The sequence below is a fragment of the Oncorhynchus gorbuscha genome, linkage group LG12, assembly GCF_021184085.1.
Source record: "Oncorhynchus gorbuscha isolate QuinsamMale2020 ecotype Even-year linkage group LG12, OgorEven_v1.0, whole genome shotgun sequence".
NCBI classification, from domain to species: domain Eukaryota; kingdom Metazoa; phylum Chordata; class Actinopteri; order Salmoniformes; family Salmonidae; genus Oncorhynchus; species Oncorhynchus gorbuscha.
Window position 1 is genome coordinate 78,441,363 of NC_060184.1, and position 12,949 is coordinate 78,454,311.

Genomic DNA, 12,949 nt, shown 5'->3' on the forward strand with positions numbered 1-12,949 from the left:
TAGCACCTCCATGACGATAGCACCTCCATGACGATAGCACCACCATGACGATAGCACCACCATGACGATAGCACATCCATGACGATAGCACCTCCATGACGATAGCACCACCATGACGATAGCACATCCATGACGATAGCACCTCCATGACGATAGCACCTCCATGACGATAGTACCACCATGACGATAGCACCACCATGACGATAGCACATCCATGACGATAGCACCATGACGATAGCACCTCCATGACGATAGCACCTCCATGACGATAGCACCTCCATGATGATAGCACCACCATGACGATAGCACCTCCATGACGATAGCACCTCCATGACGATAGCACCTCCATGACGATAGCACCTCCATGACGATAGCACCACCATGACGATAGCACCTCCATGACGATAGCACCTCCATGACGATAGCACCACCATGACGATAGCACCTCCATGACGATAGCATCTCCATGACGATAGCACCACCAGCAACGTTTAATATTAGAACAGATAGCACCTCCATGACGATAGCACCTCCATGACGATAGCACCTCCATGACGATAGCACCACCACGACGATAGCACCACCATGACGATAGCACCACCATGACGATAGCACCAGCAGCAACGTTTAATATCAGAACAGATAGCACCTCCATGACGATAGCACAGATAGCACACCTGACAGATGTTCTGGGAGTTTGATAGTTTGATTCATCTTGGTGTCCTTCCTCTGTGGGATGTCATCGTGTATTTAATTGCCTGAGTGCAGCTGCAGTGTTGAAAGCTTTCTACTCACTAGTTGCTTTGTGTTTTCCCAAGGCCCAGGAAGCAGAGTACCTGGGCCCAGCTGCCGTCACCACTGAAGCCAGTCTGGATGAGAGGACACAGGGGCAGGGGCAGAGACAGTGTGCCAGCCAGACACCCCCCAGCTGCAGGACCCAGAGGGAAGGTACGCCGCAGACAGACAGACAGACATACAGACAGGCAGACAGACAGAAAGACAGGCAGACAGATAGAAAGACAGACAGCCAGATAGACAGGCAGATAGACAGACAGACAGACAGACAGACAGACAGACAGGCAGGCAGGCATACAGACAGACAGGCAGGCAGGCAGGCAGGCAGGCAGGCAGACAGACAGGCAGATAGGCAGGCATACAGGCAGGCAGACAGACAGACAGACAGAAAGGCAGACAGACAGACAGGCAGACAGACAGACAGACAGACAGACAGACAGACAGGCAGGCAGGCAGGCAGGCAGACAGGCAGGCACAGGCAGGCAGACAGACAGACAGACAGACAGACAGACAGACAGACAGACAGACAGACATTATACAGCACAATCACATCCACGGTCAGCTGGGAAGCGAATGACAACACAGTCACATACACACTGTAGTCAAACACACACTACTATTACAGTAAACTAGGGTGTAATGGTACATGTATTCGTATGGAACTGTTCCGTACGGGGACCTCGGTTCGGTCCTGAATCCGAGTGAATGCATAAAAAATATATACAAAAAAACGGTAAAACCCTCGGCCTATAGGTTACATCTACGCTGCGTTGTATTCCTCGAGTAAATGTGAGCAAAAAAAATGGCAAGAAATGTCAGGCTATCCCATTAATAAACAGCTAATCAAAATTTGAATCTTAACTGTCGCATTTGAAACGGTCCTTTTGTTGAGGCACAGCTGGGAACTAGTTCTCTACGATGGTGTGCAGTGGGGTTGACAAAACAGGAGGCTCCATCATCATTTAAATCTCCAGTCTGGGAACATTTTTGCATTCGGCGAAGGACAGAGAGAGTTTGTTGCCACTGCTCAATAAGAATAGCCAATGGACGGAGAGTTTGGTGGATGCCAGGAACACGCTACCTGCCCGAATGCATAGTGCCAACTGTAACATTTGGTGGAGGAATAATGGTCTGGGGCTGTTTTTCATGGTTCGGGCTACACCCCTTAGCTCCAGTGAAGAGAAATCTTAACGTTACAGCATACAATGACATTCTAGACGATTCCGTGTGGCAACAGTTTGGGGAAGGCCCTTTTCTGTTTCAGCATGTCAATGCCCCCGTGCACAGAGCGAGGTCCATACAGAAATGGTTTGTCGAGATCGTTGTGGAAGAACTTGACTGGACTGCACAATGCTCTTGTGGCTGAATGGAAGCAAGTCCACACAGCAATGTTCCAGCATCTAGTGGAAAACCTTCCCAGAAGAGTGGAGGCTGTTATAGCAGCAATGTTCCAACATCTAGTGGAAAACCTTCCCAGAAGAGTGGAGGCTGTTATAGCAGCAATGTTCCAACATCTAGCGAAAGCCTTCCTAGAAGAGTGGAGGCTGTTATAGCGGCAATGTTCCAACATCTAGTGGAAAACCTTCCCAGAAGAGTGGAGGCTGTTATAGCAACAATGTTCCAACATCTAGTGGAAAGCCTTCCTAGAAGAGAGGAGGCTGTTATAGCAGCAAAGGGGGAGGACCAACTCCATATTAATGCCCATGATTCTGGAATGAGATGTTCGACGAGCAGGTGTCCACATACTTTTCATCATGTAGTGTGTATGGAATCAGGAACAACATTACTTTGTATTTTAGAACATTTTTACTTTTCCCACTGCAACGAAACTGAACAGTGACCCCAAACCCGCAATACGTACCGAACCGTAGGTTAACTAGTCCAACGCAATAACGACCTGCCGCTCTCTCGTTGTACTCCACAAGGAGACTGCCTGTTACGCGAATGCAGTAAGCCAAGGTAAGTTGCTAGCTAGCATTAAACTTAATCTTATAAAAAACAATCAATCATAATCACTAGTTAACTACACATGGTTGATGATATTACTAAATATTATCTAGCGTGTCCTGCGTTGCATATAATCTGACTGAGCATACAAGTATCTAAGTATCTGACTGAGTGGTGGTAGGCAGAAGCAGGCGCGTAAACATTCATTCAAACAGCACTTTTGTGCGTTTTGCCAGCAGCTCTTCGTTGTGTGTCAAGCATTGCGCTGTTTATGACTTCAAGCCTATCAACTCCCGAGATGAGGCTGGTGTAACCTGCTTCGATGGTGGCTGTTGTCGTTGTGTTGCTGGTTCGAGCCCAGGGAGGAGCGAGGAGAGGGACGGAAGCTATACTGTTACACTGGCAATACTAAAGTGCCTATAAGAACATCCAATAGTCAAGGGTTAATGAAATACAAATGGTATAGAGGGAAATAGTCCTATAATTCCTAAAATAACTACACCCTAAAACTTCTTAGCTGGGAATATTGAAGACTCATGTTAAAAGGAACCACCAGCTTTCATATATTCTCATGTTCTGAGCAAGGAACTGAAACGTTAGCTTTCTTACATGGCACATATTGCACTTTTACTTTCTTCTCCAACACTTTGTTTTTGCATTATTTAAACCAAATTGAACAGGTTCCATTATTTATTTGAGGCTAAATTGATTTTATTGATGTATTATATTAAGTTAAAATAAGTGTTCATTCAGTATTGTTGTAAATGCAAAAAAATCGCCCGATTAATCGATATCAGCTTTTTTTGGGTCCTCCAATAATTGGTATCGGTATCGGCGTTGAAAAATCCTAATCGGTTGACCTCTAATAGGAATGTATGTGTTAATCCTCTTCCCTCTACTCCTTACAGCTGTACATATAGAGAAGATTGTACTGAAGGGGATGTCACAGAGCAGGACAGACAGGGAATACAATTTTGAGGTATGTTTTCAATCTTCACACACTTTCGCTCCTCTTGACATTAAATGAAATGGTGTATCATTCAGCCAGTCATTGCTCGTGGACACACAAGTGATTTTATAAATGAGTAAAATAAATAAATAAATAAAATCAATTAAAATGTTAAACATGGTTAGCAGATAATATATAATAATAATAATAATAATAATAATATATATATAATAATATATAATAATAATAATAATAATAATAATAATAATATAATAATAATATATAATAATAATAATAATAATACTAATAATATAATAATAATAATAATAATAATAATATAATAATAATATATAATAATAATAATAATAATAATAATAATAATATATAATAATAATAATAATAATACTAATAATATAATAATAATAATATAATAGTAATATATAATAATAATAATAATAATAATAATAATATATAATAATAATAATAATATATAATAATAATAATAATAATATATAATAATAATAATAATATATAATAATAATAATAATAATAATACTAATAATATAATAATAATAATAATAATATAATAATAATATAAATAATAATAATAATAATAATAATAATAATAATAATAATAATAATAATATATAATAATAATAATAATAATATATAATAATAATAATAATATATAATAATAATAATAATAATAATATAATAATATATGCCATTCAGATGTTAATGCGAGTGTAGCGAAATGCTTGTGCTTCTAGTCAAATCAAATCAAATCAAATTTATTTATATAGCCCTTCGTACATCAGCTGATATCTCAAAGTGCTGTACAGAAACCCAGCCTAAAACCCCAAACAGCAAACAATGCAGGTGTAAAAGCACGGTGGCTAGGAAAAACTCCCTAGAAAGGCCAAAACCTAGGAAGAAACCTAGAGAGGAACCGGGCTATGTGGGGTGGCCAGTCCTCTTCTGGCTGTGCCGGGTAGAGATTATAACAGAACATGACCAAGATGTTCAAATGTTCATAAATGACCAGCATGGTCAAATAATAATAAGGCAGAACAGTTGAAACTGGAGCAGCAGCACAGTCAGATGGACTGGGGACAGCAAGGAGCCATCATGTCAGGTAGTCCTGGGGCACGGTCCTAGGGCTCAGGTCCTCCGAGAGAGAGAAAGAAAGAGAGAATTAGAGAGAGCATATGTGGGGTGGCCAGTCCTCTTCTGGCTGTGCCAGGTGGAGATTATAACAGAACGTGGCCAAGATGTTCAAATGTTCATAAATGACCAGCATGGTTGAATAATAGTAAGGCAGAACAGTTGAAACTGGAGCAGGAGCATGGCCAGGTGGACTGGGGACAGCAAGGAGTCCTCATGTCAGGTAGTCCTGGGACATGGTCCTAGGGCCCAGGCCAGTTGAAACTGGAGCAGCAGCATGGCCAGGTGGACTGGGGACAGCAAGGAGTCATCATGTAGTTCTGACAGTGCAGTATCATAACCGCCATCGATAAAAGACAGTACTGTGCAGCCGTCTTCATCGACCTGGCCAAGGCTTTCGACTCTGTCAATCACCGTATTCTTATCGGTAGACTCAACAGCCTTGGTTTCTCAAATGACTGCCACACCTGGTTCACCAACTACTTCTCTGATAGATTTCAGTGTGTCAAATCGGAGGGCCTGTTGTATGGACCTCTGGCAGTCTCTATGGTGGTGGGTTCAATTCTCGGGCCGACTCTTTTCTCTGTATATATCAACGATGTCGCTCTTGCTGCGGGTGATTCCCTGATCCACCTCTACGCAGGCACCAACATTCTGTATACAGTGGGGCAAAAAAGTATTTAGTCAGCCACCAATTGTGCAAGTTCTCCTACTTAAAAAGATGAGAGAGGCCTGTAATTTTCATCATAGGTACACTTCAACTATGACAGACAAAATGAGAAAAAAAATCCAGAAAATCACATTTGTAGGATTTGTTATGAATTTATTTGCAAATTATGGTGGAAAATAAGTATTTGGTCAATAACAAAAGTTTAACTCAATACTTTGGTATATACATGTTCTTATGTTAAAATGTTATATACAGCCTCCTATGTAGATACAGTAAACTTAAACAACCCATTTTTCACCATAAAATAAATTCATTAAAAATCCTATGCAGATGTACGAGCAGGCTACTATTCCCCATCGTTTATCTGTGCAATTTTGACGGCCAACGAGCTGAAAATGTTTGAGAGGATTTATCTACTGTTCCCTCATTAGATTTTATCTGTGACTGAAGTTCCCAAATGTAAGAGGACTCCAGTGGTATTTACATATTTGCAGAAATCTATTCAGGTGTATTTTGTGGCTTTTGGTGAATGTGTTCTCATGATCTAAAGTCACACTGTTGCTACTGACTGTAAACACAGAGTCCAGTTCATAGTGACTAACAGGCCCTACTGCCTGTAAACACACAGTCCAATTCATAGTGAATGATGACAGGTCCTACTGCCTGTAAACACACAGTCCAGTTCATAGTGAATGATGACAGGCCCTACTGCCTGTAAACACACAGTCCAGTTCATAGTGAATGATGACAGGTCCTACTGCCTGTAAACACACAGTCCAGTTCATAGTGAATGATGGCAGGCCCTACTGCCTGTAAACACACAGTCCAGTTCATAGTGAATGATGACAGGTCCTACTGCCTGTAAACACACAGTCCAGTTCATAGTGAATGATGACAGGCCCTACTGCCTGTAAACACACAGTCCAGTTCATAGTGACTAACAGGCCCTACTGCCTGTAAACACACAGTCCAGTTCATAGTGAATGATGACAGGCCCTACTGCCTGTAAACACACAGTCCAGTTCATAGTGAATGATGACAGGCCCTACTGCCTGTAAACACACAGTCCAGTTCATAGTGAATGGTGACAGGCCCTACTGTCTGTAAACACACAGTCCAGTTCATAGTGAATGATGACAGGCCCTACTGCCTGTAAACACACAGTCCAGTTCATAGTGAATGATGACAGGCCCTACTGCCTGTAAACACACAGTTGAGTTCATAGTGAATGGTGACAGGCCCTACTGCCTGTAAACACACAGTCCAGTTCAAAGAGAATGATGGCAGGCCTGTGTGGCGAATGGCTTATTTGCATATAGGCCTACTGTAGCTCTGATTGGCTATGGGTCATTGGTTTCTATTGGCTCCGTTCCTGGACAAGACAGATGTTGTCACGCCTGCTCCTGCTCCTCCCCCCTGACCCCGTCCCGCTCCTCCCCCTGACCCTGTCCCGCTCCTCCCCCCTGACCCCGTCCCGCTCCTCCCCCTGACCCGTCCCGCTCCTCTCCCCCTGACCCCGTCCGGCTCCTCCCCCCTGACCCCGTCCCGCTCTTCCCCCATGACCCCGTCCCGCTCCTCCCCCTGACCCCGTCCCGCTCCTCCCCCTGACCCCCCCCCCGCCCCGCTCCTCCCTCATGACCCCGTCCCACTCCTCCCCCCCTGACCCCGTCATGTGCATCAGCGATTATTGGACTCACCTGGACTCACCTCTGTCATTACCTTCCCCATAACTGTCTGGTTCGCCGCTCTGTTCCCTGCTTCTGCATTGATTGTCTTTATGTCCTTGTTTCCCTGTGTGCCGACTCTGTTCCTGTTCGGTTGCCTGTCTGTTCCTCATTAAATGTTCAACTCCCCGTACCTGCTTCTCATCTCCAGCATCGGTCCTTACAATATGTTTTTATTAGGATTTAGTTGCTGCAGTATCTATTAATTGTCCAAACGCACGACCACTTTCCCTCTCTATATTGCTATAGAATTTTCACAAATGCCCAAGTATATGTGATTCCTAAACATTCTAAGAATTTATAATCATGTTGAAAATAACCATATCTAGTGATAAGAACAAATGCTTATTTTCAATCACAGCCTACCGGGGAACAGTGTGTTAACTGGTCTAGGAACAGTGTGTTAACTGGTCTAGGAACAGTGTGTTAACTGGTCTAGGAACAGTGTGTTAACTGGTCTAGGAACAGTGTGTTAACTGGTCTAGGAACAGTGTGTTAACTGGTCTAGGAACAGTGTGTTAACTGGTCTAGGAACAGTGTGTTAACTGGTCTAGGAACAGTGTGTTAACTGGTCTAGGAACAGTGGGTTAACTGGTCTAGGAACAGTGTGTTAACTGGTCTAGGAACAGTGTGTTAACTGGTCTAGGAACAGTGTGTTAACTGGTCTAGGAACAGTGTGTTAACTGGTCTAGGAACAGTGTGTTAACTGGTCTAGGAACAGTGTGTTAACTGGTCTAGGAACAGTGGGTTAACTGGTCTAGGAACAGTGTGTTAACTGGTCTAGGAACAGTGTGTTAACTGGTCTAGGAACAGTGTGTTAACTGGTCTAGGAACAGTGTGTTAACTGGTCTAGGAACAGTGTGTTAACTGGTCTAGGAACAGTGGGTTAACTGGTCTAGGAACAGTGTGTTAACTGGTCTAGGAACAGTGTGTTAACTGGTCTAGGAACAGTGTGTTAACTGGTCTAGGAACAGTGTGTTAACTGGTCTAGGAACAGTGGGTTAACTGGTCTAGGAACAGTGTGTTAACTGGTCTAGGAACAGTGTGTTAACTGGTCTAGGAACAGTGTGTTAACTGGTCTAGGAACAGTGTGTTAACTGGTCTAGGAACAGTGTGTTAACTGCCTTGTTCAAGGGCAGAACGACTGATTTTTAACCTTGTCAGCTCGGGGATTCGATCTAGCAACCTTCCGGTTACTGATCCAACGCTCTAACTACTGCCGCCCCATATCTAAGTGCTCGGTTGTCCGAAAATGAAAAAATTAAAATAAAGTGTCATATTCTTCCTGAACAGATTTTAATAAGATTGTATGTTGCTAAAACGCTGTGAGTTCCACCACCACTAGTTTCCCTTTTTAGTCTCTTTACAGGCTTAGTTAACGCTGGCACGGCCACAACAGTCAGACACTGTAATCCATAGACCTGTCTGAATGTCACGTCCTGACCGGAGTATTCGTTGTTTTCTTTAAAACTTTTGGTTAGGTCAGGGCGTGACATGGGTGATGTATGTGTTTTTTGTACTGTCTAGGGGTTTTGTAGGTTTATGGGTTTTTGTCTACCATCTAGGTGTTTATGTATGTCTATGGTTGCCTGGATTGGCTCTCAATTAGAGGCAGCTGTTTATCGTTGTCTCTGATTGGGAACCATATTTAGGCAGCCATCTTCTTTGGGTGTTTCGTGGGTTATTGTCTATGTGATGTTGCATGTTTGCACTCAGTTTTGATAGCTGTTGTTCTGTTGGTTTGTTTAGTGTACTTTGTGTTTTTCGTTTTTCATAAAAAAATATTTATTCACATCACGCTGTGCTTTGGTCTCCTCACGACGACGATCGGGACACTGAAGCTAACACTGTGTAAACCGTACAGCCTAACACCTGTAGAGGACACACTTATTGTTGTGTGTGTGGTGGGTTACTCAAGTTCCATGTCTTAATTTGCCATATGTACGGGATACACATGGTATACACCGTCCAACGAAATGCTTTCTCGATGTTTTCCATTAGCGCCTGCCATCGGCTATTCATTTTCAACTGGCTACGTTTTACACTTCGTCGTAAAGCTGCAATATGTACATTTACGGGCGACCTGACCAAATTCACATAGAAATGTGTGTTATAGATCTGTCATTCGCATCGAAAACAAGTCTAAGAAGCGGTAGACCTTGTTCTATGTGTGCTATTTCTATGCTTCCCTTTCTAAAGTTCTCTTACTTTCGGTTTTGTACACCATCTTCAATACAGCTGAAAATACAATATTTGTTGGATATGAACGATATATTTCACAGCCGTTTTGATGGTACACTGATTATCTACACTTTTTGTGTCCTGGGGGGAAACCCAGTGGGGGGGGGCACCTGGAGGGCTACTTTTACTATTTGGCTGGCTACTCTATATACATGTGGAAAATAATGCTTTCTTGCAGGTTCCTTCTCGACAATGCAACAACAATAAGAAATAATATAAAATAATACAGGAAAGCACATTTTATAGTCCAATCTTCACTCATGTTTAGGGAAGAGGCAATGTTTTTCACAAGCACAATGGCTGGCCAGTCAAAATAGGAAAAAGTTGCCAACCATCTCTATCTATTTTGATGGCTTCCGGTACATTCTAATGCCTTGTTTCTACACCTGCATTGCTTTGCTGTTTGGGGGTTTTAGGCTGGGTTTCTGTACAGCACTTTGAGATATCAGCTGATGTACGAAGGGGCTATATAAATACTTTTGATTTGATTTCCATATCCAAAATACACAGCGAAATGATTTGAATACCTCCCAGATTAGAAAAATGTTTTGGGGTATTGAAAAGACAGAAAATACTCTGAAAAAAGAATATAAACGCATCATGTAAAGTGTTGGTCCCATGTTTCAAGAGCAGAAATAAAACATCTGAGAAATTGTTCATACGCACAAAAATGTATTTCTCTCAAATTTTGTTCACACATTTGTTTATATCCCAGTTAGTGAGGATTTCTCCTTTACCAAGATAATCCATCCATCTGACAGGTGTGTCATATCAAGAAGCTGATTAAACGGCATGATCATTACACAGGTGCACCTTGTGCTGGGGACAATAAAAGGCCACTCTAAAATGTACACAATGCCACAGATATCTCAAGTTTTGAGGGAGCGTGCAATTGGCATGCTGACTGCAGGAATGTCCACCAGAGCTGTTGCCAGAGAATTTAGCTCAGTTGGTACATTTTTGGGTTCGATAACAAAAGCCACTGTAAGTCCAACGTTGTTTTAGAGACTTTTTATAACAAAAGCCACCTCCAACGTTGTTTTAGAGACTTTGGCAGTACGTCTAACCGGCCTCACAACCACAGACCAGGTGTAACCACACCAGGACCTCCACATCCGGCTTCTTCACTTGCAGTATCATCTGAGACCTGCCACCTGGACAGCTGATGAAATTGTGGGTTTGCACAACCGAAGAATTTATGCATAAACTGTCAGAAACCGTCTCAGGGAAGCTCATCTGCGTGCTCGTCGTCCTCACCAGGGTCTTGACCTGACTGGAGTTTGGCATCGTAACCGACTTCAGTGGGCAAATGCCCACGCTCGATGGCCACTGGCACGCTGGAGAAATGTGCTCTTCACAGATGAATCACAGTTTCAACTGTGCCGGGCAGATGGCAGACTGCGTGTAAGGCGTTGTGTGGGCGAGCGGTTTGCTGATGTCAGCGTTGTGAACAGAGTGCCCCATGGTGGGGTTATGATATGGGCAGGCATAAGCTACGGAAAACAAACACAATTGCATTATATCAATGACAATTTGAATGCACAGAGAAACCATGATGAGATCCTGGAGGCCCATTATCGTGCCATTCATCCACTGCCATCACCTCATGTTCCAGCAGGATAATACACGGCCCCATGACGCAAGGATCTGTACACAATTCCCATAAGCTGAAAATGACCCAGTTCTTCCATGGCCTGCATACTCACCAGATATGTCACCCATTGAGCATGTTTGGGATGCTCTGGATCGACGTGTACAACAAAGTGTTCCAGTTTCCTCCAATATCCAACAACTTCTCACAGCCATTGAAGAGGAGTGGGACAACATTCCACAGTCCACAATCAACAGCCTGATCAACTCTATGCATGAGGCAAATGGTGGTCATACCAGATACTGACTGGTTTTCTAATCCAAACTCCTCTACCTTTTGTTTAAGGTATCTGTGACCAACAGATGCATATCTGTATTCCCAGTCATGTGAAATCCATAGATTAGGGCCTAATTTATTTATTTGAATTGACTGATTTCCTTATATGAAATACAACTCAGTCAAATCTTTGAAATTGTCTGGATTACTGCAACTCGCTGTTGGCTGGGCTCCCTGCCTGTGCCATTAAACCCCTTCAACTCATCCAGAACGCCGCAGCCCGTCTGGTGTTCAACCTTCCCAAGTTCTCTCACGTCACCCCGCTCCTCCGTTCTCTCCACTGGCTTCCAGTGGAAGCTCGCATCCGCTACAAGACCATGGTGCTTGCCTACGGAGCTGTGAGGGGAACGGCACCTCAGTACCTCCAGGCTCTGATCAGGCCCTACACCCAAACAAGGGCACTGCGTTCATCCACCTCTGGCCTGCTCGCCTCCCTACCACTGAGGAAGTACAGCTCCCGCTCAGCCCAGTCAAAACTGTTCGCTGCTCTGGCCCCCCAATGGTGGAACAAACTCCCTCACGACGCCAGGACAGCGGAGTCAATCACCACCTTCCGGAGACACCTGAAACCCCACCTCTTTAAGGAATACCTAGGATAGGATAAGTATTCCCTCTCACCCCCCCTTTAAGATTTAGATGCACTATTGTAAAGTGACTGTTCCACTGGATGTCATAAGGTGAATGCACCAATTTGTAAGTCGCTCTGGATAAGAGCGTCTGCTAAATGACTTAAATGTAAATGTAAATGTAAATGTTTCATGTTGTGTTTTATATTTTTGTTCACAGTGTATATGAATTCAGTGTGTTGCTAGTTGTTTGGGATATCGTTTAGGCCTATGGGATCAGGATTATTTTTCTAAATAAGAGAACATTAACCCTTTTAACATCAGCACTATAAAATAGATACATTTGTGGATTTTTCTTTTGCGGATGCCTTTTTTTCATTGTAGGATAGACACTTGTGGTTTCTAGCTGCACCAATCAAAGCAGTGGAGCATTGGTCAAAACCATTCATCTTGGAGCGACGGGGGGAGCTAGGTTTCAAAATGTATTCATATCACAAGCAATTTACCATTTATAAAATGGTAATATATATTTATAAATACAGACTAGCTAGCTAAAACATAAGTGAAACTTGGCAAATTATCCCATGGATTTATGATCATTTTCTGGTAAAGAAGTGGAGGTGCGTATCTTTGCACCCCCTATTTTGATTTGCACAGATGGCTACAGTAAAAAAGGCTGATTGGCTCAGCTCAGTCGCGACTCACGAAGAGGAAGAACTTTGTTTTCTGATGAATCAACACGCTGGTAGGAAGTGACATTCAAATAAAACCCCCGAAAAGAAACGGAGACTGAAAAGTAGTAGTACGTCATCTCGTAGAGGAAACCCACGGCATTGACACAGAAAATACTTTGAATAAAAACAAGGATTGATTTATTAAATGTTATTAAAATGTCGTGCAACATCGGGGGTAAACTATGGGAATCGTATTTCAGCAGCAACAAAAAAAGGTCCATTTCCGCTCTTG

The 12,949-nt window shown here is 42.9% G+C and overlaps 1 protein-coding gene across 1 annotated transcript in view; it reads left to right on the plus strand.

The window, feature by feature from the left end:
* LOC123991416 (zinc finger CCHC domain-containing protein 2-like) overlaps positions 1–12,949 on the plus strand; it is an 85,462-nt gene that overhangs the window by 21,480 nt on the left and 51,033 nt on the right. The window contains exons 2-3 of the mRNA XM_046292994.1: positions 819–948; positions 3,651–3,721. Of these exons, the coding sequence (XP_046148950.1) occupies positions 819–948; positions 3,651–3,721 (201 nt within the window). The remainder of the gene's footprint in view (positions 1–818; positions 949–3,650; positions 3,722–12,949) is intronic.